Genomic DNA, 25,122 nt, shown 5'->3' on the forward strand with positions numbered 1-25,122 from the left:
ATTGTTGCAGACCGGAAAAACATAATTTGGAATTGTAGTGAGAGCTCTTTCTGAAACACACGATCTGTTTCTTGTCCTAAGTCGCAGCCCGTCTACTGTGTGTGTGAAGGACGTCGTTGGTGTTAACGTTTAACCGGAGAAGTCGGGCTGTAAATCCATCCTCTTCATCCTGAGGCGACAGCATCCTCACCGTTGGACGGGGGTAAGAGGAGCGGCTCCTTCAGCGAACCCACGCACTTTTCCTCTCCGTGAGCACGGTGGCGGCTGGTTTAGCCGCGAAGCCCCCCGCTCTTATTCTATCCGGACTCAGGACGTTTCAAAGCGGCTTTGGACCGCGGTGGAGACGTTCGTCTGCTCCCAAAAACAGGAAGCGGCGCCAGTACTGACCGGGCACGAAAACCAATGAGTCAGATCGGGTTCAGCACTTTTTAGCACGTGAGACCATAGAACCGGATTTGAAGTCTTACTTTAAGCAACCAATGACAGCGCGCGATAAATAGCAACCTCCAGTCTTCTCATTAGATCTTATTCCAGGTGGACAAGCTGCCGATCAATCAACAGTTCAGGAATCCAGCTGACCTCAAACTTCTAGACAAATACAGATCACGAACAGGAACAAAGACATTTCTGTGTCTCGTTGATGCATCACTGCAGTAAATGATGTTTGAGAAAATAATACAATGTGCTGAGTCATCGTTTTTAGAACGGTCATCACAAAAGAAGAAACTGAGGTGTGTAAGCATTTGTGTAGCATAATTAAAAATAAAAGTCAAAACCAGAAATGCTTTCTCATTTTCAAAATGAAGCTGCATTTGTTGACCCAAAATTAAAAACAAAAAAAAGCAATCCTCCAAACCACTTTTTCTTCTTCTTCAACACCGATCATTTTGCCACTTAATTGAAATGATAAAGAAAATGGTATTGAACATTTCATTTTCAAAAGGTTTTCTGGTACATGTGTAGCCAAGTTCAATTAGAAATATCTAATTTGAGCATTAAAATTGAATAATTGAAATGCTTTTACATTTTCAAAATGAAGCTGCATTTTTTCACTCAAAATTAAAAGGAAAAATAAATCTGCCAAACTGCTTGTTGCATCAAAATCACTTAAAAATAAAATTAAAAAATCAATCCTCCAAAATGCTTTTTCATTTTCTTCTTTAACACTGCTTATTCTGTGACATTAAAGCAAACATTTTTTATTCGACAAATGCAGTTAAATTGTGAAAATGAAAAAGCATTTCTGTCATTTCATTTTAACGATCAAATTAGATATTTCTAATTGAATTTTGCTACACATTTATCAGAGAACCTTTTGAAAATGATATGTGAAATACTATTTTCGTTATCATTTTAATTAAATGGTAAATGGCGTATACTCATATAGTGCTTCTCTACCTACAAGGCCTAAAGCACTTTACAGACACAGACCCATTCACCCAGTCACACACACATTCACACACTGGTGGTGGCTCCGCTGCCGAACACTGGCACCAACCTACCACCAGAGGCAAGGTGGGGTTCGGTGTCTTGCCCAAGGACACTTTGACACATTGGCGGGCAAGGTGGGAATCGAACCTGCAATCTTACGATCATGGGTCGGCCGCCCTACCGCTGCTCCACGGCCGGCCCAATTAAGTGACAGAATAAGCAGTGTTGAAGAAGAACAAGAAAAAAGGCAGTTTGGCTGATTGCTTTTTGTTTTATAATTTTGAGTGAACAAATGCAGCTTCATTTTACATATTACTTCCGGTTCCGGGTTAACAAACAGACACGTATTGCCTGCCGGCCGCTCTCTCAAAAGATTTTCTAGCGACTGAAAAGTTGTTTTAACGATTGTCAAGCGACTCAAAAGCTGATTATCTCTTAGAAAGACAGCTGACCATAGTCCCGAAGAAAAACCAAGCCACAAGTAACTGTGATGACATTATAGCTGCACTCGACGAAATCCATGCTAAGCTAGCTCCTCTCATGAAGCTAGTTGAAGAGTTCCGAAGACTCCGAGCTCAAAACGAGCAACGAGATAAGTGGTTCCAGATTCTGGAGAGTGGACGACATGGAACAACAAGCAAGGAGGAATAATGTCATTCTCACTGGATTACAGATCAAACCTCGGGCAAAGCTAAATGCAGCTGGAGCTAGCATTGGTAATGCTAATAATAATAATAATAATAATAATGGATTGGATTTATCTGCGCTTTTCAAGTCACTCAAAGCGCTTACATTGTGTCCATTATTCATTCACTCCTCATTCATACTTGGTGATGATGAGCTACTGTTGTAGCCACAGCTACCCTGGGGCAGACTGACAGAGGCGTGGCTGCCAGTTCGCGCCTACGGCCCCTCTGACCATCACCGGGATCATTCATGCACATTCACACACCAGTGGAGCCACACTGGAGGCAAGGAGGGTGAAGTGTCTTGCCCAAGGACACAGCGACAGTTGGCTGGGGGGAGTGGGGATGGAACCGCCGACCCTTCGATCATTGGACGACCCGCTCAACCGCCTGAGCCACTGTCGCCCTAATAGGAATGCTAGCATTCTTAGCGGTTCTTCTGAAACTGGGAGCGATGGAGTGTCTCTGGAACACCAAGTGGAATCATTTTTCACGTCTAAAGGGATTTACCTGGATCTAAATACAATTGACACCTGCCACCAGCTTCCCAAGAGAAAGGAGACGGATAAACCAGCGATCCTAATCAGGTTTATGAATCAAAAACACAAGCTGATGAATCAAAGGAGGAATCTGAAGGGATCTGCTGCTTATCTATACGACCATCTGACCAGAAGGAATGCTAAAATCGCCAAAAATGCCAGGCTTCCCAGGAAGCGTAAGCAGATTGAAAAAGGTTAAAGGCTGCAGGATTTACGTCAAACCACTTGGTCCACCGTGTAGCATTCCAGCCCAACTTTATTCAGATGATGGACTCAATGATGATAACCGATGGACTATGATGGGGTATTCCAACCCATTTGTGTACTCCACAGTCATAGTCACACCTTAAGAGCTGAAGAAAAGCAAAACAACAAACTCACAATAATTCTTTTTTGATTTACAACCATTCTTTACCTCAGCTAGTAGCATTAGATTGTTGGATAACTTAAAACAGAAACATATTACGTTATTTTACACAAAACAAATAGAAAATAATCACAAAATGTATACAGTAAACATAACCAAAAATCATACCTGTTAGCCTTCCAGCTAGATACTAAAACAAATTACAGCTTTAGACAATTATCTGTCTGTTATTTGTCCGTTTCTCTTGTTGCCGTAGCGTCAGCTGTTAACCATTTTTATTTATTTATTTAATTATTTTTTCTGCTGGACTGACACAGGGATTTCACGGAAAAAACGGAAGTAGGTGGGACCTTCACAATAAAAGTCTTCGAAACCAAATACACATTACAAACATTAACACTGTTTTTTAGAATGTTCTTTCACATCTTAAACATACTTCTTTTGAAATGAAAGGCATCTTCAATCAAAGGAAATGTTAAACAAAAATAAGAAAACAATGAAAATTGGTCATTTACACACCGGACCGGTCCAAGGTTCTGGTTGTTAACTCGGTCCAAGGTTCTGGTTGTTAACACCATGCAGAAGTTCTTGATCACTGACATCTGAGCCAACAAATACAGTAAAAAATTTGAGAATCAAATATGATTTCAAGAAATATTGTGCCTGAATTCATCAATGTCTCTAAAAGTCTGAAGTGACCCTGATTTTCGGCAGAGTTCTGACCTGCAGACAACTTGACCTCAACTTTCAGCGCCGCTGATAACAGCCACAGACGGCTACGGACCTTAATCTAATGTCTGCAGACATAACAGCGAAGAGAACTATAAACTCTGTTTAAACCCAGAAGAACGGCTGTTAATCAGCAGATGAAGGAGTACCAACCTTGGACATTCGTCAGAATATGGACTCTTCTTTAATTCACCTTACCTTGCAGAAAAAAAAACCTTAATCAATTATTGAAGATGGTTAAAATGATTAATTTAAAAATATATTAATTCACTTGATCCAAAAAGTACTGATTTATGTTTATTTTCTGATGGTTTTATTTTTAATCATAAACATGATTTTTCTAATGAAAATAATCTGAATATATTTTAGATAACTGATTTGTATGTGATGTGTTATTATGCGAAATAGTTATATCTACTTTACATGACTATGAAGTAATTCCTCATTGTCATGTGATTTATTGATACTTAATCATACGTAATGACCTGAAATTGTGAAACAGAAATGTCATAATGACGTATGCATTCTTGCACTTATGCCCATTACTTAATGTGTGCATGTGTTAAAAACTTGAATACATTTGCTAATTCTATGACTCAAGTGTGTCGTAACAAACATAGTATGATGTGCAAGTCAAAGACTAAATACTTTCTAGAAGTCTTTCTATCCAGATGTAAATGAAGGAGCTGTTGACACCTTTCTTCTGCTGCTCTGTGGACAGCTCTGCTCTCTGTGTAAGGTTGGAAAAGCTGAAGGAATGTGGAAATACCAGTGAGAGATGAAGAGGAGTAGGAACTGATCACGCAAGAGAGACATCCACCCACTGACTCATTAAGTCTGCATGGAGGAAGAGGAGGCTGGTGCTGGTGAGGATGCCGGCTCACAGCTCATGTGCAGGATCGAGCGTCCGGTCTACGATGAAGCTTTCCTCAGGACACAGCTTCTCCACCGAAGAGAGAACACCACCACCTTTAGACAGAGACTAGCAGAAAAGTTCCAGTAAGTGTTCATTCCAACAAAACGCTGGTTCTGTAAAAGCAAGATTGCGCAAATCAAACAAAAATATTCACTTAAATATTCTAACATATGTAGAAATTTATTTTATTTAAAGGTCTCTTGGTCTGTATTAAAGATGACATTTATCACAATTTCTTTTATTATGTTGATTTTGAAAAAATACAATTTAAAATATTCTCTACATTCAATCTGATCTATTCAAATACCGATAAGTTACTGTAACTGTGACACAGTGGACTAACATGACGCCTCTCATGTTTAATCCTCTGCTTGTGGCAACAGTATTATTTCTGTGGGATTGCTTCAGATTGTTGGATGGAGGTAATCATGTGGAAACAACTCTTGACAAGATTATCATAGCAGTTGGTTCATTTAGGAGAGCGAGCCTGTTTTTTCTAAAATATACATTTAATTTCTACATAATCCTATACTATAGTTTTTTAGAGTAATATGTGCCTAAAGGAAATTCTGTCAACTGTTGACGCTGCAGAGTCTAGTGTGTTGCAACAATCATTTTCGAAGTTCAAAGACCAAATGTTTGCTAAAAAGGCCCATCTGGTCTTTGTTTTTCTTTTAATACGTTAAATTAAAAAGATTTATTATAAAACCTCCTTTAGACCTTTTTGTGCAGGGACTGTGATCTAACAGTAACACGAGAGTCTAGTGAAAAAGCCAAAGCTCTGGAGTACTGTCATTTTTTTTTGTTTTTTTCCAACTCCTGCATCATTAAAATCTTTTCATCTTCCTAATTGATAAAAATATTATTGAAAAATTACAATGAAAAACAACCAAACTAGTCAGGGTTAGCCTTCTGAAAATGTAGAATTCAGTCTATTTACCAAGTTGATTTTGTGATATTAGCCCAGTTTCTGCTTGTGATGTCATTCAGCAGAGGAAGTATGTAGATGTTAAGAAGAAGGGGGCTTGGATGTCCAATTTCAGTGACCCCAAAAGAATGTGTCCATGCCATGGACTGTATATAGAGGTGGACACAGCCGGGTGTGACTTCATCCGCAGAAGGTGCCTTGCCTCCAGCTCCAGTGAAGTAAGGCCAATTCAGTCGCCATGTCTCTGCAATACGGACGCCGGCCTTTGGAGCCAGTCTACAGTGATTGGTTCGAGTCAGTCTGAGTCAATGTTTCTATGGCAAGCACTCTCACCAATCATGAGTAAGCTTGTTTGAAGTTCACACACCTTCCACTGAAAGTGGCTCGGGAGAATCTCTCAATCAAGCATTTGAAGTGGGGGCCAGTGGGGGCCAGTGGGCTTCACGTGCGATGGGACACCACATGAGACATCTGGTTGGTCAGTTTATAACTTTAATAACTTGTAAGAAAGAAACATGATCATGAAGAAAATGTGGATTATCAAGAAAAGGTTAAAAAAAGATATCATGCATTATATGGGTTGCTCTGACCCATATAATGACTGAGTAACAGCTATTTATTTCTCCATAGAAGTCTATGGGATTTTGGCTTATTGGAGCCAGCAGGTACTTCCTGTTTGGAATGCCACAGGGGAGGAATCGGTCTGTCCAGTTCCTATTCAGTCTGGTCCATTTTTGGCTCTAGGTTTATCTCCATAAGATAGGAATTCAACCACATGAGAACAGTAACTGAGAGGCCAATTTAAGAGGATAGAGTGATCAACGGTATGAAAAGAAGATATAGTAGAACTGATACTGAGATGTGACCTGAATCCTAGGCACACCTGACATCATTTACAATCTTTAACAAGACTGTCTTTGTGCTGTGATTAATTCTAAAGCCAGCAGCTCTTTTCTTCAGAGATGTTGTTTCTCAACAAGAACAAGAATGAGTGTTTTCAAAGTTCTGCTTAAAAATAGCAAGTTAGACACTGGTCTTGCAGTTCTTAAAGGCAATTCAAGAGTTGCACAAAGGCCTTCAAGTTCCACTCCGATCATCTATTAATCTTTTTTCAAAGCAGCGGTCCCAGTGGTCTTTTAATTATAATTATGCCATTTGTAACCAAAATAAAAACGGTGTTGTTTTCTAGGTCAAAGTTTCTGCTGAGTAGCAGGAGTTATTAAAGATTCACCTCTGAGCTGTGGGTGGAACAGTTAGTCCGGAGAAAGCCTACCCCCTTCCCCTCCCCGTTGCTGAGAAATTGGAGCATGGAGCTTGTGGCCCATTAATACACACATGTATGTAAACTGCATTTTGCCGTTTGTTTTGGATGTAGAAAAATTTACATAAAGAAATACTTAATTTTCAGTCCATCATCAGAAAAATGTCACAAGAGCATATTAAAAACACTAAAAACAGGATTTTCGTCGGAGTGGGGCTTTAAGAAAAAGCAGCTGAACCTCTGGGATCTTCTTTGAAAGTTTAAACAGATTACCGTATATATATATTTTGATTTATGTTTTTGTTTTTCAGTCATAAAACACCATCTAAAAATCATCAATCCACGTAGCTGATAGCTTGCAGTTTAAAAGGGCTTCAACCATTTTGTAAACAATGTTGCGTGGACCTGGGACTTGGCCACCAAGACTCATGGGAAGTGTTGATTCCCACATCATGAGTTAAGGAGCTGTGAAGAGAAGTGACGATCATGTTACAGTTTTTTGTGTTCACAGCAAATAGGCTTTAATGTTGTAAACAACAGGAAGGAAAGTACTCTGCGCCACCCCCCCTCCCCTCCAAATCCCTGAATCTTTTTGGGGATTAGACATTTGTGTGGCACAGACAATCTTGTACTGTTGCCAATTAAATGACAGTTTCTTTCACACCACTGTTCCAAGAGCTATGCTCCAGCTGGCCAATACTTCTCTCCCCCTTTCTCACCCCGCCCGCTTCTACGCCTCACAACTACATATTAGGCGGACCGCCTCATAGGGCGCCCCCTGCAGTTTGGAGAAAATTTAAGACTATTAAGCGTGCCTTATAGTCATAAAAATACAGTAAGTATTTAAATTATTTGGCTTTCTTATCGTCAGTTTAAAGGATCTGCTTACTATAAAAACAGTGCTTTCTAAATGTCCTGATCTGTGGTGTCACCCTGCAGCAGCAGTTATTCTTATCAAGGGAAAGAAATGTCCTGAACCTCCCTTGTCCTGCATCTGCGCCTCTTCCCATTTGTTTGCTGTTTCTTTCTGAACGTTTGCCAATAGAATAGAATAAAACAGAATGTTATGGATCACACAAAGGGAAATTTACCTCGTTACCACAGCTCTATTAAAAGCAGCAGATAGTACCTTTAATATAAATAATACCAATATTTATTGTCCATTGTCAGTGAAGTGTTTTAGAGCAATAGTCCGCTTCAGACTGATTTTCTGAAAGAAATCGACTTTTACCTTTAGAATTTGAAAGTGTTGTGGTCTGGAAAAACAAGTTTTCGTTTCCTGTTCTGCAGTTTTTTACGCAAGGTCTGAAAATCAGTCAAATCTTCAGTTTTCAGCTTTTTAAAATCCTTTTTGATTATTCACTAGTATGTTGATAGCATGACTGGTAAGACTGCCAGAACAATGTGAGGGCTATGGTAAAGTCAGGCAGTGTGGAACGCGGAAGGCTACCGTCTTCATGTCCTGATGCAGCTATACTTCCATTCCTGACTCTGATCTGAACATCCTGTCAGTGTGTCTGTTTTACTGCAGCATTCTTTGTGTTTTTATGACTGCAGCCTAAAAAGCCAGGATATCCACGTTTGTTTCTTTTTGTAGGTGTACATCCAGCAAGGCCAAGGCAGTTGCTCTGACTTTTCTGCCCTTTCTGACATGGCTTCCTACCTATCCAGTCAAGAAATACTTGTTATCAGATGTGGTTTCAGGCCTGAGCACATCTGTGGTTCAGCTCCCACAAGGTCAGAACCCCACACTTCCAGCACCAGCGCTGAGCCTTTGAGCATTGCAGGTCATGTAGAAGGGTGAATGGGTTACGGCGTGCTGCCTGCTCCTCTGTGTCTGTTTCTGACTGCATGCTGGCTTTGTTTTGGTGACTTTGTAATGACATCTCTTTGCATTTGTGCCTCTGCTTTTGCACTGCAGGACTAGCATACGCTATGCTGGCTGCTGTGCCTCCAGTTTATGGCCTGTATTCCTCGTTCTACCCTGTTGTGCTGTACGCCTTCTTCGGCACGTCCAGACACGTTTCAGTAGGTGAGTCCCTTAAAGACAGTCTTTGTTTATGGGTCATAAATTTCTATTTGGAGCAAAAAATGCCAGCAGCTCCACCACGTTGACCTTGATCTCTTTTCACACCTTTCCTGGACCATCAGTTTTAAATTTTAAAAACCATTCCAACTTGCTGCATATTCAGACATGCATTCATGTGACGATTTCCAACATTCCTGATCGGGGAATAAGAGCAGTGTTGCTCCAAATAATATGGAGAAATGATCAACAAGGCAAATGTCTTGATCTGTAAAAATGTGTTTGCTCTCCTTATTAACCCTGCTCACAGCTGTCAGATTGTAAACTACTTAGAACTCAGTCAGGGCAAAACTCCTGTGGAGTCTGTTGTTATCCAGACACACAGTTGGAGAGCATTCCACACTGTGTGTGTTTGTTGTATCACAGCACGTACAGCCAAGTTAATAATGTACCCCGTGGTTTGGAAGCTCATTTCTGTGGGTATGAAGCTAACAGGAACTAATGGAGCTTCAACAGTTTGTCATTAAATCAGATCTTTAAATGTTTTTCTTGTAACTCTAAGATGATAAATTCTGGATTTGTTTTAGCTTTATCATGTTTTACTTTTGCCTTTTTCTGGTTTAAACTAGGTTATGATTTCTTCTGGTTTGATCCCTGCATTTAATAATGTTAAAGTATTTTGCATTGAGTTTTTGTCCTGACATTTAATGCTGTTCTTGGTCTACAAATGGATTTATGTTACACCTCGGTCAAGAGGGAAATAAGGCGAACAAAGAAAAAAAATTTAAAACCCTCTTTCCAGATTCTTTGCTTGTATAAAATTACACCAATCATCCTCAAATCAATAAAAAAGGTTTATTACAAATCATTTATAACAAAAAATGAAGCAATAAGTTTCAAGGTGAGCAGAGGCCAATGCATCAGAAAACAACCCATCCTATCTCCAAAATGAGTTTTCTTATAAAAAAAAATCATTTTATTGCCAAAGCTGTTTGATTAAGAGGTCAAAGACCTTAAATGACCCCAAACGATGGCACATTTTTTTATCTGTCCACATATAACTTTTGCAGCAGGATTGTAAATGAGAAGCCTTCCCTCCATGTGTTTGCTTTAAACTCTCCTCAAATGTCATCTGATAAATGACTGGAACTGAACAAATGCACAACAGGAACCAAAACTTCCTCTGCATGGTAGCATGGTGTTGGTGACACCACTGCAATGGGAAGAACTTGGCAGCTGTTCAGATGAATGGCCTTTCCACTGAGGAACAGATACCCAGACCAGCACATTCTGTTAAAGAGCTCATAGCTCTTCACAGATGGGGGGGGGGGGGGGGGAGGAGAGGGGGGGGGGTAAACCTGTCCTTAGTTGCTCAAGACAACAGCTCCCCGAAAGTTCAGGAGGAGCTATTTAATGCACCCTTGCATTTCTGTGAAGGCCACTAGCATAAAACCTTTTCTAGCCTTTTAGTTTTAGAAACTCTTTGCTTTAGGACAGATAACAGACGCATTTTCATGTTTACCAGTTCAAAGTAAGCCTTGTGTCACATGTCTGTTGTTGAACCAGCTCTGAAATCATGTTTGAATCTGCAAACATAGATTTGCTGTTGCTTGCAAAACCAACTTATCAAGATGTGCAAATATTGAATATTTTACAAAAAGCATGCTCAAGGGTTATGACCTTTCTAGATGTCGGCGTTAAATGTTTTTCAGTGAATTAAATAAGAGACTTTCAGGAGGGACGTAAAGAGTTTTCAGAAAGCCTCTGAACTGTAGACAAACTTTATGAAACTCAACAAAAAAGAAAAATCTTGGATGCATTTATCTACAGGTTTTTGAGATTGAAGCAGAATGTTAACTATTATAACTATGCTGAATGGTGTCCAGGACATGTGACATTGTGATTGTCTGGACTGCTCGGCTCAGACCCAGATCAGTGTGTCTCCTGGTTTTTAGTTGCTTCCTAGATCCCGTTAAAGCTCAGTCCAAATCTGGCTGGTAGTAGTGGGATGGGTGGGTGGGGTATCATTTTTACAGATGCATAGAGAGGGAAAGATGGATTTCACTGTTCAGTTAAAACCTAAAAGTCAGTTGTTAAAACTAAAGCCTTGACATTGCTGAGGTTCTTGGAGTTTAGCAAGTCAGGTTTATGTGTGGATCACTTTTAAAACTTCAAAAATTCACCTCAAAGTTTTAGGTGGGACTATTGGCATGGAGTAGGTCTGCACTCATTTTCCATCATCCCTTTGTTTACACTCTCTCCCGATAGCTTACAGCCCCCACCCCCAGCCTAACATTAGTGGTGCAACAAAAATTTTGAGCCGTACCAGCCGTACAGTTTGGAACCAGATACCAGCTCAGACGAGGAAACCAAAGACGTTCATGGATTTATTTGTCTGCAAGTGTATGGATCAGAATGGAGCGGAGCAGGGAGACTTTAGTCCGTCGATTGTTGCTTCCACGTTAAAACTACAAGCATTTTCCAAGTGCATTTTTTCATCTGCTCCTGATTCATAATAATTTAAATAAAATAATACTCAGAAATGCATTTTTAACATGTTCTTGTGGCATTTTTCTGATGATGGACTATGTCCTCCATAGTTTTAATCAATTCGCCATCCATCCATCCATCCATCCATCCATCCCTTAATGACTGACTACATCACCTTAAAGTAAAGTTTTATGTCTATGTTACTCAAGAACTACAGATCTTCTTTTGTTAGCCACCACGGACCCCACTGCTGTTGATTATATTGATCACCCGCTTCCAGGTTCCCATTGACTGAAAATAAGTCATAAGGGGTTCACCAGCAACTAGAGTAAAGTAGCTGGAAAGCAAGCAGGGCGGTGGCCCATAGTGGCGATGTTTGAAGACCCTCGTGATCAGCTTTTTAAGCGCCTGTAGACTTATATGTACAGCAAAACAGTAATGAGATCCTAAAAAAGAGGCTCAACATTGGAGCCCTGTGGTACCTCATGTAGGTCAAGAGCATTATGTTTACTTGTCTTAATTGTTTTTTTGTCTGTTTGACCTACAGGCACTTTTGCGGTCATAAGTTTGATGATTGGGGGCGTTGCCGTGAGGGAAGCCCCCGACCACATGTTTCCGGTCTTCTCTGGCAACGCCACAAACAATTCCTCTGTGTTTGATAAAGAAGCTTGTGAGAACAGGAGGGTGCAGGTGGCTGTGGTGCTCACCACCCTGGTGGGAATCATCCAGGTCAGTCTGGAATTTCTGTTTTTGTCAGATTCATGCCTGTGCAATGAAACTTGATTGTTTATCCAACACAGCCAGTGTTGAAGGCAGTGTTGACATGAAGCTTCAGTGTGTTTGTTCTTTCAACAAAGTGGACTCTTGCAACTTCTTTCAGTTCGTCTTCGGCCTTCTCAGGTTTGGTTTTGTGGCGATCTATCTCACAGAGCCTCTGGTGCGAGGCTTCACCACAGCGGCAGCTGTGCACGTTGTTGTCTCCCAGCTGAAGTATCTGCTTGGAGTGAAAACAAAGCGCTTCTCTGGACCGTTTTCTGTCCCTTATGTGAGTGTAGCTTTTCATTCCTATGGAGTGATATTTCTGCCACCACGTTGCACACAAAACTTTCTAAGTTGCAATTGAAAATATCAAATATTTGCTTTTCAATATGCTTACAAAAATTTGTTTTTTGGTTCAAAGAACTTTTTTTTGCTTTCAAAAACTTTTTATTGCGTTTGCAAAACACGTTTTTGCATGCGTTGTCAAAACTCGCTTTTGTCATATCTTTGATTTTGCTGACTACTTTGAGCGTGACTTAGCGTGATAAAACTGCCACTATTGCCACCGCCAAAAAGAAATTTGCATGCGTTGTGTGTCATCGCACTTTTTGCCTATCTTTGATTTTTCTGAGTTAAGTTTCAGTTTGACTGACAAAGCTACCATCAAACAGCTGCTGATTGGTCCAGATTCTAACCAATCAGGTGTCTCTGTCTCATATTGACGGTGCTTGGAGACAGACATGAACTTTTGGACTTTGTATTGGTTTTGTTCTAACTGGATTCTGCCGTTTTCAACCATTCTGGTCCGTTTCTCTCAGAGTAAAACCCAGAAGGAGCAGCAAAGCAGCTAAAATCAAACCAAGTTTTGTGTTGATTAATGTCAGTGTAGTGACCGTGTTTAAAATGTCTGCAGCAGAAAAAACGTCTGAGCTCCGACTCCATCCCGCCGGAAGTAACACTTCAAAGATTTGTATCTAAACTATTGTTTTTTTTTAAGCGATAAATGTGGAAATATTAAGAGAAAATAGCATTTTTTCATGAGTATTTTTTTTTTAAGTTTGGACAAACGTTTACAAGTTCTAAAACACAAGACACTTTAAAAACGAACATAAAGTTAAAAATGCTTCTTCTGCTAAATACATTGAGGTTCCTTTGGTGAGCCATCATGATTTTGCTTATTATTGCTGTTAATCAATTCCAAAACACCTGTGCAGCATGAAATATGTGCTTTAAATCTTTTATTGTTTTGTTTTAAAAAAACAGATCTTAAAGAAAGTCCTACTTTTTACCAATAATTTGCTCTGCAGGATTCACAGATCCCACATAGACATGTTGATTTAATGTCAGCAGATAAACTTTACAGTTTCAGGAGATTCTCAGCCATAAATTCACAAAATTACCCAATGCTAAAAAAAGAAAGAAAGAAAGTATGAATTATTGTTAAAATGATAAAAAATGAAAACGTCTTTATCCAAACAGACAAAATCGAGGGTAAAAGGAGATGGTTTGGTTTCTGAGCCTTGGTGGCAGACACCATGTTTAATAAATGTGGCGATTTAATTGGTTAGAATCTGGACCAATCAACAGCTGTTTGATGGCAGCTTTGTCATGTCAAACTGAAACTTAACCCAGCAAAATCAAAGATAAGTAAAAAGTGAGATGACACACAACGCATGCAAATTTCCTTTTGGCCGAGGCAATAGTGGCAGTTTTATCACGGTCAAAGTAGTCAGCAAAATCAAAGATGGGACAAAAGCGAGATTTGACACAACGCATGCAAAAACGTGTTTTGCAAACGCAAAAAAAGTTTTTGAAAGCAAAAAAAAAGTTCTTGAAACCAAAAAAAAAAAATTTGCAAGCAAAAAAAAAAATCAAAGCAGAATAACAATTATTGTAGAGCAAATATTTAATATTTTTACTTGCAACTTAAAAAGTTTTATGTGCAACTTAAATTTTTTTTGTGTGCAACGTGGTGGCAGAAATTTCACTCCATACATTCCCTGTGTGATTTCCGCAAATGCGCTGAATGAATCCTTTCTGCAGAGTGTGGGCGCAGTATTTCAAGAAATCACAGGGACTAACATTCCCAGTCTCCTTCTGGGCCTTGTGTGCATCGTGTTCCTGTACGTGGTCAAAGTTCTTAATGAGCGCTACAAGAAAAAGCTACCTGTTCCCCTTCCTGGAGAGATTATTGTTGTCATTGTCTCAACTGGAGTCTCATATGGCATGTCCTTAAACAAAAACTACCAGGTGGACGTGGTGAATACCATACCTACCGGGTAAGCTGCAGACTTTGATTCTTGTAATCTCAGCCTCTGTTATGAAAGCAGCTCTTATGGCACTTCTGCTGAATAATATTGACAAACGGAGATGTTTTTCTTTCTCCTGGGTTCTCAGGCTTCGCCCCCCTGCCATCCCAGACTTCTCTCTGTTACCTAACATGATTCCAGACGCCTTTGCTGTGGCAATTGTAGGATTTTCCATGGACATCTCACTCGCCAAGACATTTGCCCTGAAGCATGGGTACAGCGTGGATGGAAACCAGGTAAGGAGTCAAACCCTTCGTTTTCACTTTACAAAGGTTTCAATTGATGCTCTATAAGGGCCTCAAAGCTTCTGAAATGATTTTTCTGGTTTGAACAAAGCACACTCACTTCAAAAGTCTGCATTCAGGGTGCTTAAATCTGAGCATTCACTGTTGTTGTTGTAAAGATGTTCATCACTTTCTGACGAGGTTGAGGTTTAAGAACGCAGTGCATTATGTCTGCCATGTCTGGGATGTGCCGTAGGCTCGTGTTTTACAGAATTGAAACAAATCCAAAAGCAGAGTGTGAACAGCAGGACAGTTATTACCTTGACTGTTCCTGGGGGGTATTCCAAAAAGCAGGTTGAGGCTAAGGAGGCGTATAACCTCAGCTTTCGGTTCCAAAAACAGAGGTACGTTTCAGGGTATGCTTAAGTTGCCATAGAAAGTCATGCTCTGAACATAACCTGGTCTGGAGCAGGTTTAGTTGAAGCTTAGTTTGTTTTCAGAGAGGTGAAGCAGCATGGCGTGTCCATTTGAAGATGATTTAGTGGATGAAGAAGCTCAGATAATTTTTTTCCACCATGAGAGGGTGACAAGACCACGTATGGATGTTGGAAAGATTAACTTTTTTACATTAATCTAACTTAATTATTTGCTTCACTTAAGATAAATAATTTTTTTAGTTCAGTCCACTTAATAACACATAGTTATCAGACATTTATTTTACTTTCATTCAAATTAATTCAATTAAGTAGGTGTAACTTTGGTGCTGCTGTTAGATCAGCAGCGCAAGGAATTGTGGGATACCATTCCCTTTGCCTGTCTGGATGGATTTGGGTACCAGTGTAGGTTTTTGTTTAAATATGTTTAGTTGTAGCTGTTTTACTGTTTTGCAGAGTTATTTTACCCTGTATGTTTAATTCTTTCTGCATGGTATATATTGCAAATCCAAACTGTATCATTAGCCATTAGACATTAGATTCAGGTCCATATCCTTCTTCAGCTGATATCAGGGACGGTGAAAGTTGAGGTCAAGTTGTCTGCAGGTCAGAACTCTGCTGTTATTCAGGTTACGTCAGACATACAGAGAAAGTGATGAATCCACGTGTCATATTTCTTGAAATTATTTGGCTCTTTGGTTTATTACTCCATGTTGTTTCAGACGACCGTGACCAAACACTTCTCAAAGTCCTTCATGGTGCTCACAACCAAAACCTTGGACCGGTCCTCTGGACCGAGCGGTTTGACGTAAATCCTGCAGCCTTTAACCCAAGTGTTCTCAATCTGCTTACGCTTCCTGAGAAGCCGTGCATGTTTTGAGATTTCAGCATTCCTTCTGGTCAGATGGTCGTTCAGATAAGCAGCCGAACCTTTCAGGTGTTTCCTTTGGGTCATCAAAGCTAGCTTGTGTTTGCGATTCACAAACCTGATGAGGATCGCTGGTTTATCCGTCTCCTTTCTCCTGGGGAGCAGGTGGCAGGTCTCGATGGTATTGAGATCCAGGGAAATCCCTTTAGATGTGAAAAATGAATGTATTTGCTGCTCCAAAGACACTGCACCGATCTCCGTATTAGCACTGCCAGCTACGCTAGCGCTAGCATTAGCAGTTTTGCTCCTGCTGCATTCAGCTTCGCTTGAGGCTTGATTGGTACTCGAGTGAGAATGACATTATTCATCCTTACTTGCTGATCCACATCGTCCAGTCTTTTCTCCGGAATCTCGACCCGGTTTTCTCGCTGCTCGTTTTGAGCCCGAAATCTTCGGAACTCTTCCATCGTTTCCCAAAGTGGCGTTAGCTTAGCCGACACTTGTTCCATAAAACTTTTCAGCGTTTCTTGAATAATGTCAAGAGTCTTTTTGAGGTCTTCGTATTCCTGGGGTTTCTTCGAGGGCATGGTCAGGTCTCTTTTTTGGGGAAAATCAACCTTTTAAGTAATTTGAAGATAGTTGTATTCGCAGAGAGGCACGCCACGCGTCCTACTGTGTAACCCGGAACCGGAAATGTTGAAAAGTTGAATATATATATACATCACAATGTAATTGGAAATAAGATCAGAAACTGTGCGTTTACTTTGTCCGTTATTTTTCTCCAAGCAGAAACTCTTTCTTTTGCTGATGCAGCCGTATTACTTTTTTGATGGACATATACTCTTCATATGCCATCATTAAATCTCCGACTCAGTCTCACTGAAGTATGGCGCCCTCTTTTGTTAACCATGGTGACTTCTTTCCATGGTGACTTGGGATATCGGAGATCCATTGAGAATGTCTTTATGTACTTGACATGCACGTGCATTAACTCAGGGTTACCAAGTCGAGCGTAATCACGCTAACTCATATCCGGTCTTTTGGAACAAACATACCCAGAGTAAGCAAGTTCAGGCGGATTTCAGCCAGAGTTCAGGGTTAAAGTCAGGGTAGTTTAAACATGCTTCCTGGAATACCCCCCAGGTCACTGTCTTTTTTTAGGACAACATGGCTTTGTTGGAATGATCAGGAATCACATTAGGATCATGATTACAGTTCTAAAAAGCCTGGATTTAAACAACTCACATTCATACAACTTGATTGTTTGAATTTGTGTAGCTCCTTGACGAAGCCTCTGTTGTGAATGATGCTTCATAAAGAAACCAAAGCAACAGAAGGAAAATATACGTCTGCACTATTTATTTGCAGAAAATAAACAGTCCAAATACCATTAAGAAACTGTGTTTTTAGACTTTAGCTAAAGAAAAAAAACATTAATTTTCATAAAACTAAAAAATTTAAGGTTTTGAAGAAAAACCTTGTTCTGTTTTCTCTTTTCAATTTATACTGATGTTTCTTGACCTAATGCCTCCCTTAATGCAAAAATTCTCGCTGTATTTGATGGTTTGTGACACATTCTTGTTGTGACCACCTTTTTTCAGAGAAGTAATTTGTGTTGAGGTATGTTCTCAAACCCATTTTTTGGTGTCTATTATTCAGGAGCTGATCGCCCTCGGCCTCTCCAACGTCTTTGGCTCCTTCTTTCAAACCTTTGCCATAACGTCCTCCATGTCGAGGAGCCTGGTGCAGGAAAGTACAGGAGGGAAAACTCAGGTAAGTGGGAGCAGCACTTCCTTACTCCCTGATTACTAACACAAACCATCACTGTAAGGATGAGAGTGATGCAGCTGACCACCATCTTTTCTGTGAGTTCAGATCGCGGGGCTGGTGGCGTCTCTCATAGTGCTGCTGGTGATTGTGGCCATTGGCTTTGTCTTTGAGCCGCTCCCTCAGGTGGGTGGAGCTTAAACCTGGATTGGCCCTTGTGCTGAGTAATGTCTTCTTACTTGTGCATGCTGCTCTTATCCAGACTGTGCTGGCAGCCATCATCATGGTCAACCTGCTGGGGATGTTCAGGCAGTTCAGAGACATCCCCGTGTTGTGGAGAACCAGTAAGATCGAACTGGTACGTTTTTTTCTATTTTATTCCAACGTGTTTCTATTTTTAAGAAAGATTTGATGATTTTGGCCTTGATGCTTTCTCTTGCTGATTTCTGACTCATTTCTTGGTCAGGTTAAAATCTACATGCGTTCAGTCATAAATGTCTTTCCACTTCTTAAAAATTGTGTTTTAGGGAGCTGAGTCTGTCACACGACTCATTCTTCCCCTTCCCGGGGTGATTTAAAAAAAAAAAACACTTTTGTTTTTGCTGTCATGCTAATTTTAAGCAGGTTTGGGGCTGAAGTGGTTTGGTGTGTTTTTGCACCAGTAGGCATCAATCGTTCTTACAGCTTTGCTTTTTCACGAGCAGCAAGCACATTAAACCCACAAGAGTGGTTTACTTTAATAGTTAGACTACTGGTATTTTAATAATTAAGGCTTTATGTGGAATCACCGATGAATGTCTGTAATGGAGTTTTGATTATTTGTTGTGAATTGTAGATAAAATATGATTGATTATCTGGGATGTTTAGGTGTACTTTGTTGTAGGCGGAGCCTATTAAACTATTAACTCTGGTTTTAATTCAGTTTCTGTATCCCTCCAAACAAACATTAGGTGTTCATCTTGGTCACAGATGTGCACACCCTGCAGGTTTTGGTCCGTCTCCAATTTATTGTCAGTTTGTAGTTTGCTTGTGTTTGTAGATTTAAAATAATATTTCCAGGAAAAAAACATCTTGAAAAACAACAGATTTTTGTATCCCTGTCTGTCACACAGCCACTACATACATTTTACGGATTGTCCGTGGATGAAAATTGGTCATATGTGGAAAAAGGGAAAAAAGTTGTGGTTTTATATTCAATTTTCACAAATGTATTACGAATTAACCACATTAAAACCACAAAAGAAGTACGACTAAACTACGCAAGGAACATGTAAACCAACATAAAACATGAACTGTGCGTGATTATAATTTATATATATATTATTCATTCATTCATTCATTTTCTGTACCGCTTTGTCCCTTTCGGGGCTGCCGGAGCCTATCCCGGCTACTTGGGCGTAGGCAGGGGATGCCCTGGACAGGTCGCCAGTCTGTCGCAGGGTAGAACGTCCAAATCACACACCCATGCACTCTCACACTCAAACCTATGGACAATTTAGAGTTGCCAATTAACCTATGAAGCATGTTTTTGGACAGTGGGAGGAAGCCGGAGATCCCGGAGAGAACCCACGCATACACGGGGAGAACATGCAAACTCCACACAGAAAGGTCCCCAATTGATGTATTTTTCATGTCCCCCAGCCGGGACTTGAACCAGGGGCCTTCTTGCTGTGAGGCAAGAGCGCTAACCACTGCGCCACGGTTATCATTATATATTTAATATTATAATTGTGTGAATGCATCTGGCAAAAATTGCGCACTATTGTGTAAGATTTACGTAATAAATGTGCATAAACTATGTAAAATGTGCATAATCTGCATAAATTTTCTCTGACCAAAAATTTTGAACAGCTCAAAACTGAATTCACGTAAAAACCAGTCGACGGACATCTGCGCACATCAAAAACTGAAGAAGCAATGACGTATATCATACATGTATCATGAAAGACCGAAATTTCACAAGTGGAAAATGTGCAAAATATACGTAGTGGCTTTGTGACACGACCTTAGAAGGCTTCTATAAAAAACATAAACTCCAGAAAACTACTGAAGGCATTCGGGCAGTTTGGGCTCCAGTCTGCTATTCCTTGGGGTGACGGGCATAATGCAGTATTTAAAGTGATAAAGTTTAGATTTTTTGAAAGCTGAATTTAAAATAGTGTTTTTTGTGGTGAAGATTAAACCCCCTACAAAAAAAAGCCTCCAAGCTCTTTGCCTTTAGCTGGCGGTAAATGAAGCCTCAGTAGCAGGACCAGCAGAGACCACTCTCCTTTCACTCCGTTTAGTATTCTGAGGTAGAATTGTTGGTTTTGTTGGGTTGCCGCAGCATTTAATGGTAACATGACTATCCTCAGGTCATTTGGTTGGCGACGTTTGTGGCTTCTGTGCTGTTGGGTCTGGATAACGGTCTGCTGGCAGCCATTGCCTTGGCTCTGCTCACAGTCATCTACAGGACGCAGAGGTACTGTTTCACGACAGTTCTGTCACCAGACTTTAGGGGGAAGATGGACTTCAGTGCTGCAAAACCTTCAGTTTGTGAGATGGAGAAAATATTTCAACGCTGACTTTTTTCCTTTCAGCCCCAAAACTTCCATTCTGGGCCATGTTCCCAACACTGGCCTGTATTATGACGTGGATGAATATGAAGAAGTGAGTCTGTGAGAAAAACACAGACATGCAAACCATAATTTGCCCCATAATGATTATTTGTGTGTTCTTGTCAGGCATCTGAATATGAGGGGATCAAGATTTTCTCTTCCAACTTCTCCATCTACTTTGCAAACAGTGACCTATATGTGAACACCCTGAAGGAGAAGGTAATCCCTAGTAAATACGCACAGCCGGAGTGAACATTTATTTATTCATACATGTTTACCAACAGGAAAGGATTTTCATCTAAAATATACTAAATAAATATACTAAAACAGTAAATATAATAAAATAAGATAAAATACAATGAAAGATTTCACATCAGTGCACAATGTTACCAGAGTTCAAATATCTGAAGTTTGGTGAAGGATTTGCGTCAACCAATCAGTAGCTCAGCTTTGGCCCATGACATGTTGGATGGTGTGAACAGATGGTGAAGCTCACCGTACTGGGAAAGTCTCTAATGATGTCATGAACCCAAACATGGAGACGAGTTAGTAGAATAAACTCAAACTACTGCCTGAAGATTAATCGATGGTGTGAATATAGAAGAGGCATCATCCTCAAAAATGTTTAATGGTATGACAGTTGTAATTCTTTTTTTTATCAGGGTTAGTGGTGAAATAACAATTCTCACCGTAAAAAAAACTAAAATACCCGCCCACACAAACAAAGGCTTTGATGGCTTTTGAGAGTCGTTGTTCATACTCATCTGTGTACAAAAGCCCGTTTTTACTTCGCTTCTTGAAATGACTCAACAGCTGAACTTGATAAAGCAATATAATGTTTAAATGTTTAAAAATATTTAAACATTGAAGAATGAAAAGTGTTTGCAACAAATGTTCCAGGATGAATTTCTGTATATGTTCCTCCGCATGTGGTTACCTGTAGAGCCTTTGAAGAAGAAGGTCCTGCGGATGGTAAACCCACCTTTTGACCATGTCTTCACAGACCGGGGTCAACCCTGAGAAGTTAAAGGCAGCCCAGAAGGCCAGAGAAAAGCAAAAGAAGAAGAGTAAAGAGAGCTCTCCACTCACAGTTGCTGCTACGGTGGGTCCTTCAGGCTCAGCGTGTCATCTATGTCTGAGGAAATATCCGCTGTTTCTCAAAATAAAAGAATGAACTCTTTCAATGACACATCGGGAAGCATTTGACTCCATGTTTGTAGCGGAAGCTCCTCTCCATGTCATGTCTGTGGTTGGTTCCAGTACAAGGATGAGGCTGTGATCCATGAGGTTCTGCCTCAGAGCAGCCAGGTGGAGGAGGGTGTCAATGGCCATCTGGAAGACGAGCACAGCGAGACAACTTCGGAGGTGGTGGTCTTCCTGGAGCCGCTCAGCGCCGTCCACTCCATCATCCTGGACTGGACCACCAACAGCTTCATAGACTCTGTGGGGGCTAAAGCCATCAAACAGGTTCTTCTCTTTTCTTTGAAAGGGGGCGGGGTATCATGATGACTTGCACTTTGGTACTTCATGTTTGGTCGATTTCACTCCAAAGACTCGCCCTGTCTGCAGGTCATTAGGGAGTATGCAGCTGTGGACGTTCGGGTGGTCATTGCCAGCTGTAACAGTAAGTGGTCATGAAGACTCGTTTTTTTAAGACGTAGAACTTGTTGAAAGTCGTACACGTTAAAATTAGCGGCTCTGGGCTACAAACTCGGTTCTTAGAGCAGATGTGTGTTATAAAAATAATCATAAAGATCTCAAGCTGTGGTTTCAGTGCAGTTCAGGAAATGTTGAAAACCACTTTCTTGATAACAGAAAAGTGAAGTCTGTGGTGACCAAATTTACCAGATAATAACGTTTTATCAATTTAAGTGTGAGGAGGCGGGTTTAACCCTCTGGTGCATAGTGGTCACTACACTGCACAGATCTTTAACCCTTGTGCTATCTTAAGATGACCCCACCCTTACATTGACGTGTTCTCCCTACCATGACAAAGGTGGAAAGATTTCATGTAATTCATGGACACCAGTGACGATCACAAATCATTGAAGAAAAAAGGTTCAGAGCACTGTCTAGTGGGTCTAGATGACCCAACTCCCAATGGTAAAGTGCCTAGGATAGCACAAGAGTTACTGCAAAGGTTCCTGTGGATGAAGCCTGTACCAATCACTAGAGTGCTCTCTGCTGCCTTAGTCCCATGAGTTTATTGCAGTGGTCAGTCAGTGTAACTGCAAGTAAATGTACTGGTTTTCTGTTCCTGAAGGGAGCACGCTGGCTGACCTGGACATGCTGCAGTTCTTCTCAGAGGATCTGACCCCTCACCTGTTCTTCCCCACCATCCATGATGCTGTTCTGCACTGCCAGCACTCAAGGTCCAGCACAGATGGTGCTGCAAAGAAACTCACTTAAGAGCAGACTCCCCCATCACCACCTCAGTCACCTCAACCAGGACAGTGATTGGGCTCGCTGACAGCAGAAAAACTCAACTGTGTTCATATTGAACAGCGAGCATCAGTAGCCCATTAAAGATTATGCTTCTTCCAAAGTCAGCAGCCTTATCAGACTGGAAATATGGGGACCAGCATGCTGAAAGAGGAATCTGAAGACTTGGAAATGCATCTGAAGCTCCAGGTTCTCACTGCCCTGCAGAAACTTCAAGCTGCTTTTGAAAGAGCCATTCCTGGAAGAAATGTATCTGCTCATTGCTATGGTCAATTATGTCTTCATCTAGGTTCTATGCAGTGGTGTTCTGAGGCTGGACAATTAAAACAGCTCTGTTTGTAATCTTGGTTACATGAAGTGAAACTTTATTTTTGTCAAAACATTTGTCTGAAAAACTAATTTTAGTTTTGTTAAAAATGCTGCTGGAGAACACAAGATGCCTTTTGAGAAAATGTTATTCAGGAACTCAGATCTAAATGTGGAATAAACTTTATTTTTCGGTGACAACAAAAGCATTGACTGTTTCTTTAGCAGTAGACCAGGAGTCCTCAGTTGTATGTCATGTATCTGGGGGTGGCGCTGAACTTTGCGTAGGATTTGATGACCTTGTTTACAGCCTCCAGGAAGTCCTTCTCTGTAGCGATCTTCCTGCGAGCTCTGATGGCAAACATGCCGGCCTCTGTGCACACACTGCGGATCTCAGCACCTGATTGAAAAGATTGTTTTAAACAGAGAATGTTATTTGCTTTTTAAAGTAGTTTTCCCAACAACACAGGCCTATTGTGTTGAATACACTGTAATCTTGTGACCACAATTCAGCTTTGGTGAACAAAGTAGAAAAAAAAAACTTTTTTATGTTTATAACCTACAACAGAAACAGCCATGAGTAAGTGGGGAACAATGAAGGTAAAGGAGCTTTGGTCTTACCAGTGCTGTTGGGGCACAGACGGGCCAGAAGCTCAAAGCGGATGTCTCTTTCCACACTCATGGAGCGGGCGTGGATCTTGAAAATATGAGTGCGACCCTAAAAGATGCACAAAACAGACCGTGATTACACTTTACCAACAACTTTTCTGAGTATCCCTGTAAGGAAAACTCACTTCCAGGTCAGGAAGGCTGAACTCGATCTTCCTATCCAGGCGCCCAGGTCTCATCAGAGCCGGGTCCAAAGTGTCCGGTCTATTGGTGGCCATGAGCACTTTGATGTTGCCTCGTGGGTCGAAACCATCCAGCTGGTTGATAAGCTCAAGCATGGTCCTCTGGACCTCATTGTCCCCCCCAGCCCCATCATCAAAACGAGCACCTGGGAGAAAGATTTCATATTTTCTTTTTTTGCTAAAAGGCCAGTAAGAAACAAAGCTCTTCTCCTTTCAGGACGACTGATGACAAAAACTTCCTTCACCTCTGACCTGCACAGAAGCAATGTTTCTAAAATAACATCTAGTTTGGTAAACAACACTTTAGGTAATTTGAAAGATTCTGTTCTTCCAGAAAGATTTCTCACTCTGAGGAATGTGGTTGTTTTTGGACATAAATACAGTAAAATTATGGATCTATAAAAAAGTTTTTGATCAATTGAGCAATAAAACATGAAACAAAAAAGAAATTTGGGAAGGACTACTATTTTGATAAAAAAATCTTATTTTCAAACCCTGAATAATGTGGATCCTTTTTAAAATGTTTCCTTTGAATGAAATTTTCTGGACACTGCATTTCTGCACATAACATTTCCTTTTAGCTACAACATTGCATTACATCAGCTGGTTAACACACAGGGTAAACATGTTAAAATATATACATTTTGTTTCATTTCCTTGAAGTTTAAACATGTGCCGTCAAACAAAACATGTCACGTTTCTCCATCTGTGCTCAAGTAAAGGTTTTAACCAATCAGCATCCTTAAGAAGCGTGAACCATCGACCACATGACTACATGGCATGAGGCCTCTCAGTGAGGTCATAAACGCATCAATCTCACCTCCAATGGCATCAATCTCATCAAAAAAGATCAGGCAAGCTTTTTTGGTTCTTGCCATCTCAAACAGCTCCCGAACCATCCTGGCTCCCTGCGGTTACAGACGACACGGCGTGAACGTTGATGGAAGCAAAATATACTCTTTCGTCACAAGCGAGCTCACCTCTCCCACATATTTTTGAACCAACTCAGAACCGATGACTCGAATGAAGCAGGCATCAGTTCTGTTGGCCACGGCTCGGGCACACAGGGTCTTCCCCGTGCCAGGTGGCCCGAACAGAAGCACACCTTTAGGAGGCTCGATGCCCAGGCTGACAAACCTTTCAGGCTGATGAAAAAAAAAAGAGAGAACAAAGGACTGAAGCTGTGTTCATT

General features: G+C 40.7%; 2 protein-coding genes across 3 annotated transcripts in view; one reads left to right on the forward strand and one right to left on the reverse strand.

Annotated features, from left to right (window-relative positions):
* On the forward strand, positions 1-23,285 carry slc26a5 (solute carrier family 26 member 5). Of its 2 annotated transcripts, none has more exons than XM_004084631.5 (18): positions 1-202; positions 4,474-4,751; positions 8,455-8,594; positions 8,779-8,889; positions 11,921-12,102; positions 12,254-12,418; positions 14,176-14,411; positions 14,530-14,677; positions 17,627-17,740; positions 17,843-17,920; positions 17,997-18,092; positions 20,089-20,195; positions 20,314-20,383; positions 20,458-20,550; positions 21,335-21,433; positions 21,592-21,798; positions 21,901-21,955; positions 22,595-23,285. In XM_004084631.5, the coding sequence occupies exons 2-18, from the start codon at positions 4,594-4,596 to the stop codon at positions 22,738-22,740; spliced, it is 2,205 nt and encodes a 734-aa protein (XP_004084679.1). In that variant the 5' UTR covers positions 1-202; positions 4,474-4,593; the 3' UTR covers positions 22,741-23,285. The 2 variants fall into 2 exon arrangements, with proteins under 2 accessions (XP_004084679.1, XP_020555716.1); XM_020700057.3 differs by having other exon boundaries at positions 29-202; positions 4,492-4,751.
* Positions 23,247-25,122, reverse strand: part of psmc2 (proteasome 26S subunit, ATPase 2) — a 4,943-nt gene continuing 3,067 nt past the window's right edge. The window contains exons 8-12 of the mRNA XM_004084632.5: positions 24,911-25,075; positions 24,751-24,838; positions 23,874-24,076; positions 23,701-23,797; positions 23,247-23,479 (exon numbers count right to left, since the gene is read on the reverse strand). Coding sequence (XP_004084680.1) covers positions 23,322-23,479; positions 23,701-23,797; positions 23,874-24,076; positions 24,751-24,838; positions 24,911-25,075 — 711 coding nt within the window. The 3' untranslated portion in view covers positions 23,247-23,321. The remainder of the gene's footprint in view (positions 23,480-23,700; positions 23,798-23,873; positions 24,077-24,750; positions 24,839-24,910; positions 25,076-25,122) is intronic.

Source organism: Oryzias latipes, chromosome 23 (genome assembly GCF_053564925.1).
Source record: "Oryzias latipes strain Hd-rR chromosome 23, Olatipes_Hd-rR_3.1".
Classification (NCBI taxonomy): Eukaryota; Metazoa; Chordata; class Actinopteri; order Beloniformes; family Adrianichthyidae; genus Oryzias; species Oryzias latipes.